The sequence below is a fragment of the Lepidochelys olivacea genome (assembly GCF_965140295.1).
Source record: "Lepidochelys olivacea isolate rLepOli2 genome assembly, chromosome: 25".
NCBI lineage: Eukaryota > Metazoa > Chordata > Testudines > Cheloniidae > Lepidochelys > Lepidochelys olivacea.
The window spans coordinates 6,498,500-6,514,920 of record NC_140435.1 but is presented as its reverse complement, the minus strand read 5'-3'; the positions used below and the strand labels follow the sequence as shown (position 1 = coordinate 6,514,920).

Below are 16,421 nucleotides of genomic sequence, written 5' to 3'. Positions count from 1 at the left end.
TTGCTTTTATTTCATTTGACCAAATCTGACTTCTGCTTTGACTTATAATCACTTAAAATCTCTTTATAGTTAATAAATCTGTTTATTTTACCTGAAGCAGTTCCTTTGGTTGGAAGTGCGACAGAGACTCCTCTTGGGATAACAAGCCTGGTACATACCAATTTCTTTGTTAAATTGATGAACTCATAAGCTTGCAGCATCCAGCAGGCATAACTGGACACTGCAAGATGGAGGTTCCTAGGGTTGTGTCTGGGACTGGAGATATTGGCTAGTGTCATTCAGTTGCACAATCCAGAGAGCCGCTTACATGCCAGAGACCATGCGTGAACAGCTCAGGAGTGGGGGTTCTCACAGCAGAGTAGGGTAAGGCCAGCTCTGAGTCAAGGATTGGAGTGACCTAGCAGATCACTGGTCCAGATAACACCAGACAGGAACGTCACACTAAGATTTTGGTACTCAACACCCTTGTAAACAAACCCTGATCAAACACAATCAAAGCTAGTTTGTATGTAGCAAATCAGGATGGTTATACAGCATCCAGTGCAAGAGGTCCTATAGGTCAGGGTTTTTCAACCTGGGGGTCATGACCCTAAGTGGGGTCACCAAAGTGTTTCAGAGGGTCACATAAGCAGCTCTGGTCCTATGGGTCTGGGCAGGTTTGCCTCCCTGCTCCAGGCATTGCAACCTTCAGCATCAGAGTGCCGCTCAGGTTTGGTCCCACTGCCCCTCCATCGTGAGAGGTGGCTGGCTGGCGAAATTTGAGAGAGTGGTGCTGCCAGCCCATGCTCCAGGCTGCAATGCGACTTGCAAATTTGGTCCAGCTGGTCCATCAGGGGCGAGGCCAAACATGAGCGATGCTGCAACCCCAGAGGTCGCAACATCTAGAGCAGGGAGCTGAGTCCAGCCTGCCCCAAAGTTCAGGAGTGACCGCTGCAGGGCTCTGCAAACCTCCCCTGGAGCATTCCTTACCCTTAAGGGTAGGGCCCACCCCTACCCCCAGGGCCCATTCCCTGCCAGGGGCAGGACACAACCCCCTTCCCCAGGCCTATTTACAGGGTTGTGACAGGCCATCAACATACACAAATCGGTCCTGAGGCCAGAAAGGTTGAAAACCTTTGCTACAGGTTTCAGAGTAGCAGCCGTGTTAGTCTGTATTTGCAAAAAGAAAAGGAGGACTTGTGGCACCTTAGAGACTAACACATTTATTTGAGCATAAGCTTTAGTGAGCTACAGCTCACTTCATCGGATGCATTCAATGAAGAGATTGAGGCAACTGCATGATTACCCTATTTATTAGAGAGATCCTTTCCAAAATAAAGGAAGGGGGAGGAGGGGATGCAGAATGATGAGGCTGTTGCATACAAGTTGCAGTGGTTGTACATTTTGTACAGAAATTCCACAGCTCTGGGTTCAAAGGTACAGCTCTCCCCTCGACAAAAAAGAGCTTAGAGATTGTCAAAGTATTGTCGGATTCAAAAGTTCTAATAGAACCTGCTGAAATAGTTAAGGACATACAACGTTTCATAAATTACAAAGTAAAACATGAGAGAAGATTGACCTCAATGCAATTTAACAACAAAAAAAGGTTTTGCTTTGATCAGAGTTTAATGCGAGTTAACTCACTGCAAGTTAAGTGGAGTTAGCCGACATGTCTGTGACAATGGCTGTGGGCATGTCACAGGTGGGTCAGGACACAAACGTGTGGATTGTCCACATATTTACAAACGAATTAACCAACCAACTCGAGTGACAAACCCAAGTCTCAACAAAACCAGCAGTCCCTTTGTGAGGGTCAGGAATGAGCACAGGTTATGACTGTAGGAAACATCACCAACAGGTGAGAGAGGACTCTGCTATTAACAAGAGTATTGCCTTTTTAGCTTTCATGATTCCAGGAGAACATTGCATCTAAACTGTCTCACAAAATGCCTTAGTTTTAATACAGTACAATAGTTCAAACAGTATCCACTTTCTGAGCAATAGCAGCCATCAGAGACAAGACAAACTAGGGGTGCAATCTCACGCTGAAAGTATTTACAAAATTCTTTACACTAAAAAGGGAAACAATATTTTTAGGAACCATTCCCATGGGGTTTCGGGTAAGGCAATTAATTCACTAGACATTATAGTTTGCTTGCCTCTGTGTTTACATCAAAGACGACATTATGCTTTATCGCACAGCTGAAGAACAATTAGCATCAATTTACGTTTCTCTGAGAAAAGACTTCCAAAAAAGCGTTCAGGACTTAAACTGAAACAAAAAAAAGAAAAACATGACAATATCCATGGATTCTCATCATTTTTTTCAGAGAAGAACTCCCCCCTCCCTCCCACAAAAAACCCTACTTACATTCTTTATGTGGAGCATACATACAAAATGACCTAATATGAACATCAGCTATATTATACTTGGTCTAATGTAGACTTCAAACAAATCAGACATGATCCAGTAAGTCTGAGCTCTCTCATCTGCCTTTCCATCTAAAAACATGGGCAATGATGCTGGGTGGGAGTGTGAAGAAAAGATACCAAGGCTGGTTTTAGCTGCTCAGGGAAGGCTCTGCTAGAAGGAAAGGCTGGAACGTGTTTCAAGAGAGTCAACCGGCTGACGATGACAGGGACAAACAGAGCTTGTGTCATCCTAATGCTGCCATCAAGGATCACAGTCATGCCAGCTTCAGTGCTGAGATTAAAACTTTTTGCGGTTTCACGAAGTGTGATTTCGACACACTCACCCAGATGATACTGGCGGGGGCGTGACAGCAGGATACTTGCAGTGACTGACTGCTAGCAGCAGTAAAGGATACAGCTACGGATCCCAGTCTCCTAGCAGAGCCTGGGGCTTTTGGGGGTTCCAGAAGTCTCTCTGGAGCTGCAGTCTGTTCGTTTTCAGTGACTGAGCACACAGGTGGAGTCTTCTCCGGAGAAGCTGTTGCTCCTGTTCCCTCTGGGGAGTTCCCAAATGAACACAGAACTCATTGGAGCGGAGTTTGTTTTGATGGCGCACCTGCTGAATCATTCAAACGGAGGCTTCTCCCGCCCAGGAGCTGCTTGAGAAAGGCTCAGGGTTGTGATGGAACACCCGGCAAGTAACAGCCCAGAACCACGCACCTCGGCAGTCAACATTTTGCATTTCTTTGCTGAAGTGGGGTCTTAATTATACCCCCGTCTGCATTCCGCACCCTGTAGTCTGGCACGAGACACTCCCCTCGGAATCCCCTACACCAGAGCTCAGAAATAGCCTTAGCAGAAGCAATGGTCACCCACTTTGAACAGGTGAGATAGGCAGGATGCAGGGATGATGGTGAGACAGTAATGACAGGAAGCTACTTTGAAGCCTGGGGTCTCACTGGATTGTTCCACTAACATTTCAGTGGAAAGGGAACAAGGTGTCTCCTTTCAAAGATATAAGTAGACTAGATCTTGAAACAGGCGATAGCTCATAAGCAAACTGTCAGCTATAGTGAAGCAAACAATGAAAATCCTGGTAGATACAGTAAATGTAAGAATGCAACTTTCATACCACCCTAAGAATGAATGTGACACAGTACAGTTACAGCTCATGCTGTAGAGAGCAAGCAGATTGACTGCTGTTTAAACAGACACCCCTCAGTCTCCGAGAGAGGCCCCTGAGAAATTCTACAAACCCTTCCTTCCCCCCAATGCAAAGCCTCACCGTAGAACTAGGGCAGAATCAACCAGCAGAATCTCGTGATGCAACCCCTCTCCTCCCCGGCCCCAAAGAAAATGGCTGTGTCATCCCTAGAGGTAACTGACAGTAGCAGACCCCTAGCTCCATCCAGCTCTGGAAGCGGGGAGCTCTCACATGCCACCAACTGTAGGATTAAGTCTTGCAAAGCTACTGTGCTGAAAGCCAGGAGGCAGGGGGGGGGAAGAAAAAAGAAAAAAAAAAAAGAGTCCAATTGATGGAAGAGGAGCCTGTTTTGAGCCCCAGGGTATATCTACACTGCAATTAAACTCCCATGGCTGGCCTGTGCCAGCTGACTTGGGCATGTGAGGCTAACTGCAGGGTAGAGGTTCAGGCTTCAGCTGAGGCCCAGGCTCTAGGACTCTGTGAGGTGGGAAGGTCCCAGAGCTTGGACAGCAGCCCAAGCTGGAACATCTACACTGCAGTGAAACAGCTCCTTAGCCCAAGCCTGAGCCAGCTGGCATGGGCCAACCACAGGTGTCTTATTGCAATGCAGACATACCCTACAGCTCCCTTCCTTCATCCAGCTGCCTCTCCCATAATGGAAATGGGAGTTTAAACCTACTGCGGGGCACTTTGTAACGTACAAGACAACACAGCACAATGCTTTTGGGGATGGGACTGCACGTGAACAACATGGTTTATTTCTGACCAACTCCCCCTGCAGTGCGGCTCCTGGGAAGGGTTTTTTGATAATGTGGTTCTTTTGCATGTCCCAGGGTATCTGTATCTTTATAAGAAGTTCAGAGTCAACAACAGACCCTAAAATACTTGCTTGCTGCAAAGGGCTGAAAACAAGAGATTTACACAGATGAAGCTGCCCTAGAAAGTCACGGAGCAGAAAGCCCTGTCAGCAAGGAGTAATTCTGGAACGGAGGAAGCAAGATCAGTTTTCCATCACCACAGAACAGGGCTCTCTGCTTCAGCCTCTAATGCGGGAGCAGACCAAGGAAACTCCACAGTTGCAAAATTCATCACCAGAAAGATGCTTTGTCTTTGCCACAGAGATACTGATTGGAGTGGGTGTATTGGATAGATTAGAGATATTCCAAATGGTTGAAAGTAATAATATCCTGCTCTTTATTCTTGGGCAATCAGAAGTGCCAAACTTCAGCATATTCTTTTAAAGGCATAAGGCTAAAGATTTGATTAGCTGCTTCCTTTCAGAGCCCTGAAATGCTGGCCAGAGATGGGCCTAGCTCATCTTCATTGCTCCTCCCAAAGCCTAGTTTACTGGATGTTGAAATCAAGGGCTTGGTTGAAACAGGGCGGAACATCTGTGCAGCTCCCACTGGCTTCATTTGGACCTGGAGCTGCTCAGTGCTTCAGAAAAATCACACTGTACGTTTAACTGTGTGTTCTGAAATCTTTTGCCTTTAGCACTCGGCAACACCTGAATCTACACACTGCTCACCTCCCTAGCTCCTTTGCTCAGCCTTCTCTTTGGAGAGGAGACAGCCAGGTGAGCGCGGGCTAAGCACGACAGACCACCAAATCCCCGAGTGAAGTTGGCTATACTTGTGTGTAATGAGAGAAGGGGCGGTGATTCGGAGAAAGCTTTTAGGAACCTGCCAGAGTTCCGTAGAAGATTTGCCACCTGACTCATGGATGTAATGGCAGCATCTGTGTTTTCACAGCTGATAATCAGAGAAGTTAATCCTTTTAAACCCACCTGGATTCCAAAGAAAGGACATTCTAGACCAATCAAGATGAAGATCAAGTGGTGGAATAGCGTCTCCGAAGCCTGGCACACGTAGGGAGAGCAAGTCTTCGGCCTCTGCGGGCCGGGATTGAAAAGTCAGGCTCCGGGTATTTAAAGAAAGAAGAGAAAAAAGTCACCAGATGAAAACCCTCAGAACGCTGGCGGCTCCCGGGAAAAGCTTCGGCGCTCCCCTGACCCAGCCTGCCTTCTGGGACCTGAACGACAAGCGTGTCCCGAGTGCTGCAGGACAGACTGTGGTACTAGCTCTTCAGTGCTTGGCACGCAAGCCTATAGGCTGGGGACATCCTCCGACGGCTACTGCACAGGGCAGCTTGAGAACAGAGGTTTGAAGAACGTAACAGCATTAAAGAGTGATCTTTACCCCTCACTTTACACGAGAGTCCAAGGAGGACAGAGACGAGCCCAAGCCCCCTCTGCGCTCAAGACTTTCTAATTCATGGGAGAGGAGATGGGATCGCTAGAGGAGTCAGGACCTACAGCTACAGTCACGAGGAGGAATTTGAAGTCAACACCGGGTCACTGCTTTGTGCCATTCATTGGTTAAGTGAAGCCAAATCTTGTCTGGTCTCAAGACTGCAGCCTGCAAAGATGCCTCTAGAGCCCTGAGAGCAGCACTATTCACCTCAGAGGCCACATCACACCGCTGGCCTCCCCGGCTGCGCGTTCAATGGCATGTGTCACATGCCCAATACAGACGCTTCCAGCTGGGCTTCGCTGACTTCCTTCAATATGGGGGAAGGGTGGCATGTTGGTTTCAGCTATGAAGGAATACACGTGAACCTCTGAGCCACCCTCACTCGCTTAAGCATCAGAGTCATGAACATGCTGCTGCTACGTGACTTCAACAGCCTGCAATGCCCAGCCGCAGCTGTCACAGTTCTCCTCCTTCCACACCCCATGGCCGAGGCAGCAGTCTGCCAGAACATCAGTCTGCCAGCAGATCAGGGCAGATCTCCAGCCCACCACTGAGCAGCACAGTTCATGGTGAAGGCAGAGCCCCACCATCTCCAACACCCAGAAGAGAGCCAAGCCAAGAAGCCATGCCATTACAGCCAGGGTTTTTTTTGCTTCTCCCATACAGTTGATTGTAGAGGTCACTAGCTATTTCTAAATTCAGATCAAGTGGCATGTCTAACTCAGACTGCTTTAATATTAGAGCAATTCTAGTTACTGGCCTTGAATACATTGCATTTACATAGCACCTTTCAATCTGAGGGTCCAAGTGCTTTGACAAAGGTGGGGATTACCCACATTCACACATGTGGAAACCGAGGCACAGAGCGGCTAAGTGACTTGCCCAAGGTCCCACAGAGTCTGGACTCCTGACTCCCAGTCCTGTTGTCTGGGGGTTAGACCACACTGCCTCCTCATCAGTGAAGCTAGGACTGGACCTGCCCTCCTCACACCCCCGAACTGAAGATTGCTCTCTGTCTCCTGTGAGGTTTCACACTCTTGATGAAGCACATAAATAGAATATGACAACCAAAAAAAGTGCAGTAAACTAAATGTTTAAAAAAAGCACATTTGTGCAGTGTCTGTGCAAAGATAAAAAATAAATACATGATTAAAAATTAAAAAGGTTCACAGTATCACACATGGATAGGTAGCTGTAGTGGTGCCTGTCTGGAAACAGTCACTACCCAGGACTCTTTCCAGCCCGCTTTACATAGGAGCTCTGGGTGGGAGGTTTCTTTGCTGTCCATGTCTCGGATAGGTATAAATACACGTTTAGAGAACATTTCGCTCCAGCCTGAAACGCAGTGCCCAGGATCCAGCAGTGCAGCAAGCTCTTCCCCATTCCATCAGAACGACTGTCAATGAAAGGGAACACATCAACCTGCAGAGGGAAACGCTGCTCTCTGGGTCTTCAGTGTCTGCATAGAGATTACTGAAAGAGGCAAGGAGGAGGAGTTAGCAGGTGGTGGCTGTGCTGATTTCAGTTAGCTTCACACTTTGCTAAGTCCCCTATATAGAGCGAGAGAACCATGCTCCCTTTGTACCCTCAGGTAACAGAACAGTTTACATCTGAGGACTCTGGCTCAATGAGGTTTGACTGTACTAGAAACAACTCAACAGAATCACCAGGAGTGTCGTCAAAGTGAACCTGCTTTCGGACTACACAGCAGATCTTGCCTGCTGCCAAAGAGCCAATCTAAGATGCAGCAGGACTACCCCAGCCATGCGAGTGCCACCCCTGCTAAAGCCAAGCCCCAGAGCCCCAAACCATATCCTGGCACCGCAGCCCATGTTCAGAGCTTGCCCCTCTGGGTGCACATCAAAGCTTTCTTGAACACTTACTGTATCACTCTCCTCATCGGAGACAGAGTGGACTTGAGTGCTATAGTGGAGAGGGGAGTAAACCCAACTCCTCTCGTCTGTAGGCTGCCAGAGTCGGCAGGGATAGTGCAAGAAGAGCAGCGGCAGAGCAGGGAGCGAGGGAGAGAAAAGGAGAAAATAGAGAGAGCAGGAAAATACAATAAGAACAGCTGTACACCCGGAGGAAGAACTGATTTTACAACAAGACTTCAGTGAAGGAGCCTTCCTCATCCTCAATACGTACCTTAGCCCCTAACAACGTCTGGGAGAGCCGCTAGTTGCGCTGCTAAAATGGAAATTTCTGTTCAGCTGCAGGGCAGAGGGCAACACTTTCCAGTTCCATGGCACCTTCCGTGTGAGCACCTCAAAGAGCTTTCAAGGCATTAATTAAGCCTCAAAGCCCCTGCAAGTCCAGCACCAGCCCCAATGACAGATGGGGAACCAGGGCACAAAAAGCTAAGTGACTTGCCTAAGTCCCACAGCAGGTCAGTGGCAGAGCTGGAATTAGACCCCAGATCTCTGGACTCCCAATGCTGCATTTTACCCACAAGACCATTCCTTTCCCCACACCTTCAGCTGCAGTCGCATCTGCTTATGTTGGATGTTACTGTCATACTGTCACTTTAAAGTTAAGGGAGCTTTTACGGCAAAGCCAACAATATTTGTAACCCCCTTGTGCTGACGTGCCAAGCAAGGCGGTGGAAGTGCAGGGTTAGATCATGTTGGACCATGAAGAGGAGCTGGTTAGTCATCAATTGGAGACAGCAGGGAAATGGAGAACAGGGACTGGGGATGACAAAGGAGGCAACACAGAACTGGATTGTTTTGGGGAAGGATCCAGGGACTTAGCTACCCCAGAACCGCATTAATGCAACAGAAATGTGCTTCTGCTTCCAGACGAGCAGGGAGAGACTTGCAGTCGAACGCAAGGCAAGACACAGTTCAAGGGGGAGCCACTTTCATCGTCAATCAGTTTGGTTTCCCACCGTGGTGTCTGAAGGCACGAGGTAAAGGAAGCAGGGTTGGCACTGAGTCTACGACATACAGCTACAACCAGCCAGACAAGCTTCGGTGCACTGGGGGTCGGGGAGGTCTACGACACGGAACTCCAAGGATAACTGCAGGTTGTGCCAACAAGGAGCCGCTGGGGGGGGTACCAGAATCCAGAGCTGAAGCTTTAAATGCTGTGCTAGAGCCCCCAGAGCCCCTTCCCACTGTGCAGAGCCCGCCCTGCTCCAGATCCTTTGCTCCCCATAGCTGAGAATTACTGCTCTGGCTGAGTGAGCCCTGAACTCCACCACCCACCTTCCAAGCCTTTCGTGAGCACCAGAGGCAGGTGTCTAGCGACAGCTGCTTTAGAAATGGGTCTGTGCTGTGTGGTGACAGAGGAGAAGCATTCTGAGTGTGGGCTAGAGTTAACCCCTCGGTGCTGGGACTTCCTAATAAATGGGGGACAAAGCGGGTTTACAAGATCCTGGGTGTGGGGGAGAAGAGGTTAACGATTCTCTCTCAACTCTCTCACTCCTTCCCCGCCCCATCTCGCCAGGCCCAGCCTGCACATTGCTCGCCACCTACATCCCATCTGCTTAATGCCCCCAGCCTCGCACCATGGCAGAGGAGGGGCTGGGAATACCAGCACCCATTAAACAGTCCCTTTGGACAGAGGCCTTGGAAGGGGAACAATTATCCCAAGTTTATAAATGGGGAAAACAAGTGAAAAGGTGAAGTGACACTCCCAAGGTCTCAGCCTGCTGAGGGCAGGGAAGGCACTGCACCCTAGGCTGGAGTCCCCAGCAGTTTCCCTCTTAGAGCCCCTAAGCTGTAGAAACTGGTCAGTACGTTAGACACCTGGAAATCAGCCAGTGTCCTAAAGGGCCATGTTTGTAGCTGAATTTTATCCTCAGCTTCATACCAGCCGAGTGATGTCTTCCTGGAATCTAGCCTTGGCATTCCAGCCTACATGGCTCCCAGGAGGACTCGGCCCAGCAGGACATGTAAATACAGGGCCATGTTTAAGTTAATGGCAGATGCTGCCAAACATGCTGGCACAAAGGATTAATGATAAAGCACTTGGCTAAATTCAGTCAATCTCATAACTGGCCGAGAAAAAGCGGGGCAGGAAGGAGGGAGACGCTCTCCAAGTCAGCTCCATTACCCTGGGTCCAGCTGAGATCTTTGGAAAGAGGCTGTAGAGGGTAACTAACCAGGGGCTTGCTGGCCATGCAGCCTTTATCTGCGGAGCCTGAATTGCTGTGCAGACACCCCACAAAACAGAACTAGTCCCTGGGGCATCTAGGAGAGAGGGAACCGCTAGGCCTTTGCTTGACCCCAGTGTTTCAAAGCTGCAGCCTGGCTCCCTTGAGTGCTAGCGTGTTCACTTACAGTCCCAGAGGAAAACGAGGCGGCTCGGAGTCTGCGCTGGCGGGGAGAGTAAATCCAGTACCTCCCATCCGTGAACTGGATGGCACCAGGGCAAGTGAGGTGAGAAAGGAAACAGAGGAGAAAGGATGAAGTGAAAGAAAGGATGAAAGAGAACGCAACCAAGGGGCTGGGCATCTCCAGGTCTGAAAGGATTAGCTGGCAAGGGAGCCATGCGTGGGAACAGCCGAGCCCCATGCCCAGCCACGCTGCTCTGCGCCTCTATTCCCCTGCAGTGAGTAGGGAGATAAAGTGCATCCCCATGCCCCTCTGTTGCTGCTTTAAGCACTGGAAAGCAGATCTTTCTCAAAGGTGAGTTTATGCTCCCTTGCAACTTCTCCTCTGGTCCAAGCATCCCTTCAGATTCCCCCCAGAATGCAGCTAGCTATTGGACAGGGCAGCCAGTCCGAACCAGCATCATGCTCAGCTGCTCACTTGAGTTACCACTTAAGCAGTTTTCCTAGGTGAGAACCAGTGGGAACTAAAACTCGGTGCATTTCCCTTCATCTCAGTTGTTTGGAGAGACATACCACAGCACACTACATATGGCAACGCAAAGCCAGAGGGCTCAGATGAGTTATGAAATGCTGATGATGGATTACACGATTTGTGCACACTGCTAGGCACAGCACACCAACCCATCCATCCCAACAGGCAGCATCCCTAAGAAAGGCAGGTGGGCTTGTCTATGGCTGGGTGGTGGGGGAATGCGGGGTTGAACCCTGCTAGAAGGCACTTCCCAATGAGAAGGGAAGTTACCAGAAGGCAGCTCGCACTCAACTGCCATCCACAGGCAAATAAAGAGCAGCAAATGTTAGGGAAAGCTGTTTGCATTTTGAATCGCATGCATAAAAAAAACCAAAACAGACAAGCTTTTAAAACTGAGCCAATTCCTCCTGCAGCTCCCTGGAGCTGTCCAAATTACTCAGTAATGAATGAGCAATTCTGCAGTGGAGTCACATGAGCACAAGGAATGCCACAACATGATGCACGAATGCTCTAGGATACGCAATGTTTGAGGTACCCACTTTAGGGTGATCTCTGTTTCTATGGAAGTGCCAAATTGCAGGGCATGGCTCTTCCCTACTGTAACTCCACTGCAGCCAAAACTAGCATCAACGCAAGGCTGAAGATGTCAGCAGGCAGTCTGCCTCAACCTCTCCTTGCTGGCCTTTGGTAGTTCAGAGAGGAGGTACGTGTTGCTAGAAGTCTCCTCTCTCTCAAGTCTCCAGCAGGTGCTCAGACATTGCGAGAGCTGGTGGAGGGATACAGCTCAGAGATACTCCACGCTCTGCTGCCAACCCGGCAACCCCCTCACTTACTCCCTGCCTCAGTACTAGATTTCCACTGCACCATCTAACGCATCTGCCTGCAGGGAAAGGAAAAATCAGAGTTCACCACAGACCTCTGAGGTCAGCCAGCACAGTAACATCCTGTCCTGTCTCCAGGAGGCTATGAGGAAAGAATAGGATCTGAAGCCTCATCTTTTCAGGGAGAGAAACAATGAATTCTGCTCTGTGGGGAGGAAAGAGAACTTGCAGGGTAACTGTACGTTCAAAGCGACAGAGTCCCAGATATGGACAGCTGGCTTGTTTAAGCCTGTCAGACGTGTGCATGTAGGTAGCAAAGTCGCTCATGTGGTGGACAGGCATGTCTACAATGTACATTGAAATAGCAATGCATACCTATCTCCTGTGCTTGAGCACATGCTATGTTTGAGTTATCAAAGGGTAAAACCAAGTTACTGGGATTTAAAACCTTTCCATCTAACCAATGAGTGCATGGGCGACTGACAGCCACGTGTTTCAGATCCACAGGACATACATTACCCAGGTTAGACTATTTCCCTTCATCTGCTGCTTTGGTATCTCAGATCTAGCTACAGCACTGCCTGAACACGTTATGTGTGTAAGATGGACCAAGCAGACAGAGTATCTTACGAAGTATATGTCTGCAACTGGCACATCATCTTCATCTGAAGCCTGGCTGGCTGGCTCCGAGGCCTGGCTGGCTGTTTCCACTTCAATTGTGGCTGTGGCTGTTGCAATGGCACAGGCTGAAGAGGCTGCCTCCCTGGGTAAGAAGCAAAGAACGTGAGTCCAGTTTCCTCCATCAAAAAAGGATGGAGCTAATGTGATTTACTACAGGAGAGCTGAAGGGGACAGGAGACTGCAAATCTGGACACCATCACTGCTCCCCAGTGCTAAGGTGCAGATCAATGTGGGGTTAGAAGCAGAATCACTCAGCACCCTGGGTGAGGCACCTATGCTTTTGGAAGTTTGGTACCCAGAGCAAATCAGTCTTTATGCATCTCAAAGCTGAGATGGAGACATCAGCCCCTTCCAGGCCCTGGAGTGCCATAGGCTGGCCAGCACCTGGAGGAGCTGCGCTGAAGCAGCAGTGCCATGGGATTAGAGGCAGGAATTAGCGTTTCTTCATGGCCAATACCAACAGCAACTCCTGTCTTTTCCACATTGACACTTACCCTGCGTCGTCTTCCTCAGGAGCTATGATCTCAACATCACATTTGCTCTCCAGCTCTACGGTTATCTGCTGGAGCTCCTCTTCAACCCGAACCTCCTCCTGTGACCTGCAAAACCAAAGGTCCACAAGCCTATCTGCTCTGTTTCACATGGTCTCCTCCACCCCAGCGCTCAGGGTCTCCAAATACCACAGCACTGTAAGTCTGCTTTACGGCAGAAAAGCAATAGCCTCACGTACTGCAGCAGTGCTAGACTGGATGTGGCAAATGGCAGCCTTTTGCAACAGAAGTGGCCAGCACACCACCCATGGGCAGTTGCACAGCACACGCATAACACAGCTACATTAGCTCCTGCAGTCAGAGTCTCCTAGCGTCTGGTCCTTGGGACAACCGTTTCCGACAGCTTAACTTTCCAGCCCAGAGGGTCAATCCCCTCCAAGTTCTGCGGCTGGAGGAGAGAACCAGGGCAGTGGGATTAGCTGGAACAGGCCGGCTGACAACAGGAGACCCTGCTTTACCTCAGGATGGCTAGCAGCAGGTGCTAGATGCCTGCTGTAGGTGAGAAAAGCAGAGCTGCACAGCTGACTCAGGTGTGCTGAAGCTCCTTGCCCACTTCTGTATTTCCTGCCATGCAAAGATGTTCACAGGTACTAAAGGTGAATGACGCAGTCCAGACTAGATTATACACGTGTAACCCAAGGGAGAGCTGTGTCTCTGTGGATTGTCTGCCATTTCATTATTATGGTACCACTGCTCCTTTTCAATCCAAGTGGCTAGTCACAGTGTGAGGCGATGGGGACATTCCAGTTGGGAACAGCAATTGGTGATAGTCAGGTGTTTCTTTGCAGAGAATATATAAAGTCCTGTGTCTCTGAACACAGAAGAAATCAAATACCAGGAAACAGTTTCTTTTGCACACAGCACCAAGAACATTCTTTTCAGCCTGCACCCCTGATCCAAATCCCTCTGCCCAAGTTTCTTCCAGGGTCAGACACGGTACTTTCAGCTGCTCCTTCCTGCTGTGTTTCTCTGGTACCCAGTGTTCTGCTTTCCCCTGCCCCACAAAACACCAGCAAAAACCTCCTGGGGGATTCACACACTCTTTTTGTCCTAGGTGTGGGCTTATCCTTACAGATATGTTAATTGAAGGATGCACTCACACCTATCAATCTCAATAAGGTTTTAACTCAACCCATAATGAGGTTTCATCCAGTTCATAATATTATTTAAAGGGACGGCTTATTTTAGAGAGGCTTAGGCCTGGTTGACACATAGCTACACCGCTCAGGGGTGTGGAGAAAAACTGAAACAAATAAACGTCCCCTCCCTACACACAGCCATGAGCACCAAAGCTATGGTTTCAGAGTAACGGCCGTGTTAGTCTGTATTCGCAAAAAGAAAAGGAGTACTTGTGGCACCTTAGAGACTAACCAATTTATTTGAGCATAAGCTATGGTGTAGCTGCAGCTAGGTCCATGGAAGAATGCTTTCCCCTGATTTAGCTACCACCACTTGGGGAGGAGGTGGTCCCACTTTGATGGAAACGCCCCTTCTGTTGCTACAGGCTGCATCTACACTACAGATTTATGCTGGCATAGCTATGCTGCAATAGTCCCTGAAGACTAGACATGGCCTTAGAATAGATTATTCGTTCGATGGTCTTCATGCGAGGGGTCAATGTTTGCTAAGTGGAGGACACAATCAGCTGGGGAAGAGAGACTTATTTACAGTGTCCTGGGTTTGTAAGAGATACCTAAAGATATCGCAAACTCCCCTCGTTTGCTCACTTGACAGTGCTTGTGCACACTGCATAGCCAGCAGGGGGAGCTCTCATACAGTTCTATGGGACTCAGCTTGGGAGCTTTGCAGTTTCTTATAGCGATGGCTCTTTAAAAATCCCAGAGGGAATTCTCCAGATACAGCACACAGAACCTCAACAAACTGGGTACGGTCCCTTTTGTTTTCTGAGCAAGTATTTTAAATTCACGTAGATTCATGTATTAATAAATGTGTACTTGCAGCACTTTTAGAGGATCTCAAAGGGCTTTCCATGCAAACATTAAGCCTCAGCCCCTTTATGAATAATGTAATTAGGCATCAGTTCCACAGGTGGGAAAACTGAGGCACAGAGGTAAGGGTCCACGTTTTCAAAAGCGTTTCCCTCCGGGTTGTCAGTTTTTAGGTGCCGTTGTAAAGTGCTTGGAGATCTACTGATGAGAATTGGTAGATAAGAGCTGGGGACTATTATTATTTAATGTTACAGAGGGAGAAATTCACCCGTCTCTGCAGAAGGGGCCCAGCACAAAGCCTAGGCACCACTGAAATCCCACTTAAGCCCTCAAAATAGGCCTGAAGTGGCGTGCAGGCCTTGGCACTGTGGTTGCTTTTACTCAGCCCAGTCAGCTGAAGGGGATTTCTGGACACCAATTTCTAGAGCATGAAAGGATGTCTTACCTGCCATCCTGCCCTGGGGAGTGTGCACGCCTCCTGCGGAGACAAACCAAAAACCAAGTTTATCTGAGTGGCGATTTAAAAAAAACAAAAAACAAACGCCACAACAACCACGCCGTCCCTGAGAGGGCTGTTCTACTTGACAGCAATAATGAATCCCAAAAGCATGTTCCTCACTCCCGGGAGGGGTTTAATTAAAATCAGCTGGTAGCACTCCATGGCAGAGCACAGCACACACTGCTGATTTGTAGGGCAGAGGCTAACCCCAGTCAGACTCCAGGATAACCAGATTAAGAACACTGTCCTTACCTGTACCTGGGCTGCTCAGAGGTCTCCGAGGGAGACCGCTCAGGAACAGAGAGTGACGTTGAAGAGAGTGTCGTTGCTATGGAGGCTGTGGTTGCTTCTTCGAAGGAAGGAGGAGTGCAGGGTAGCAGGTCTGGCCTTCCTGCTATGCCGAAGACCAAGAGCAGAAAGACGACAGGAAAAGAACAGGCTGAATGAGTTAAATACAAGCAACACTGGCCGGTCTCCAGCCAGCTGCTGAAGCCATGTCAGTCATAGATTCATAGATATTTAGGTGAGAAGGGACCATTATGATCACCTAGTCTGACCTCCTGCACAATGCAGGCCACAGAATTTCACCCACCACTCCTGCAAAAAACCTCACACCTATATCTGTGCTATTGAAGTCCTCAAATCGTAGTTTAAAGACTTCAAGGAGCAGAGAATTCTCCAGCAAGTGACCCATGCCCCATGCTACAGAGGAAGGCGAAAAACCTCCAGGGCCTCTTCCAATCTGCCCTGGAGGAAAATTCCTTCCCGACCCCAAATATGGCGATCAGCTAAACCCTGAGCATATGGGCAAGATTCATCAGCCAGATACTACAGAAAATTCTTTCCTGGGTAACTCTGATCCCACCCCATCTAATATCCCATCACAGGCCATTGGGCCTATTTACCATGAATATTTAATTACCAAAACCATGTTATTCCATCATACCATCTCCTCCATAAAGTTATCGAGTTTAATCTTAAAGCCAGATAGATCTTTTGCCCCCACTGCTTCCCTTGGAAGGCTGTTCCAAAACTTCACTCCTCTGATGGTTAGAAACCTTCGTCTTAATTTCTAGTCTAAATTTCCTGGTGGCCAGTTTATATCCATTTGTTCTTGTGTCCACATTGGTACTGAGCTTAAATAATTCCTCTCCCTCTCCGGTATTTATCCCTCTAATATATTTATAGAGAGCAATCACATCTCCCCTCAACCTTCTTTTAGTTAGGCTAAACAAGCCAAGCTCCTTGAGTCTCCTTTCATAAGA

The 16,421-nt window shown here is 48.7% G+C and overlaps 1 protein-coding gene across 7 annotated transcripts in view; it reads right to left on the bottom strand.

The window, feature by feature from the left end:
- Window positions 1-1,276: 1,276 nt before the first annotated feature.
- Window positions 1,277-16,421, bottom strand: part of PIP5K1C (phosphatidylinositol-4-phosphate 5-kinase type 1 gamma) — a 73,925-nt gene continuing 58,780 nt past the window's right edge. The window contains exons 13-19 of one of the 7 annotated variants that reach the window (XM_084614639.1): window positions 15,409-15,550; window positions 15,103-15,135; window positions 12,652-12,756; window positions 12,107-12,239; window positions 10,131-10,205; window positions 7,731-7,814; window positions 7,234-7,320 (exon numbers count right to left, since the gene is read on the bottom strand). In XM_084614639.1, coding sequence (XP_084470765.1) covers window positions 7,318-7,320; window positions 7,731-7,814; window positions 10,131-10,205; window positions 12,107-12,239; window positions 12,652-12,756; window positions 15,103-15,135; window positions 15,409-15,550 — 575 coding nt within the window. In that variant the 3' untranslated portion in view covers window positions 7,234-7,317. The other 6 variants (XM_084614640.1, XM_084614636.1, XM_084614642.1 and 3 more) reach the window with 6 other exon arrangements.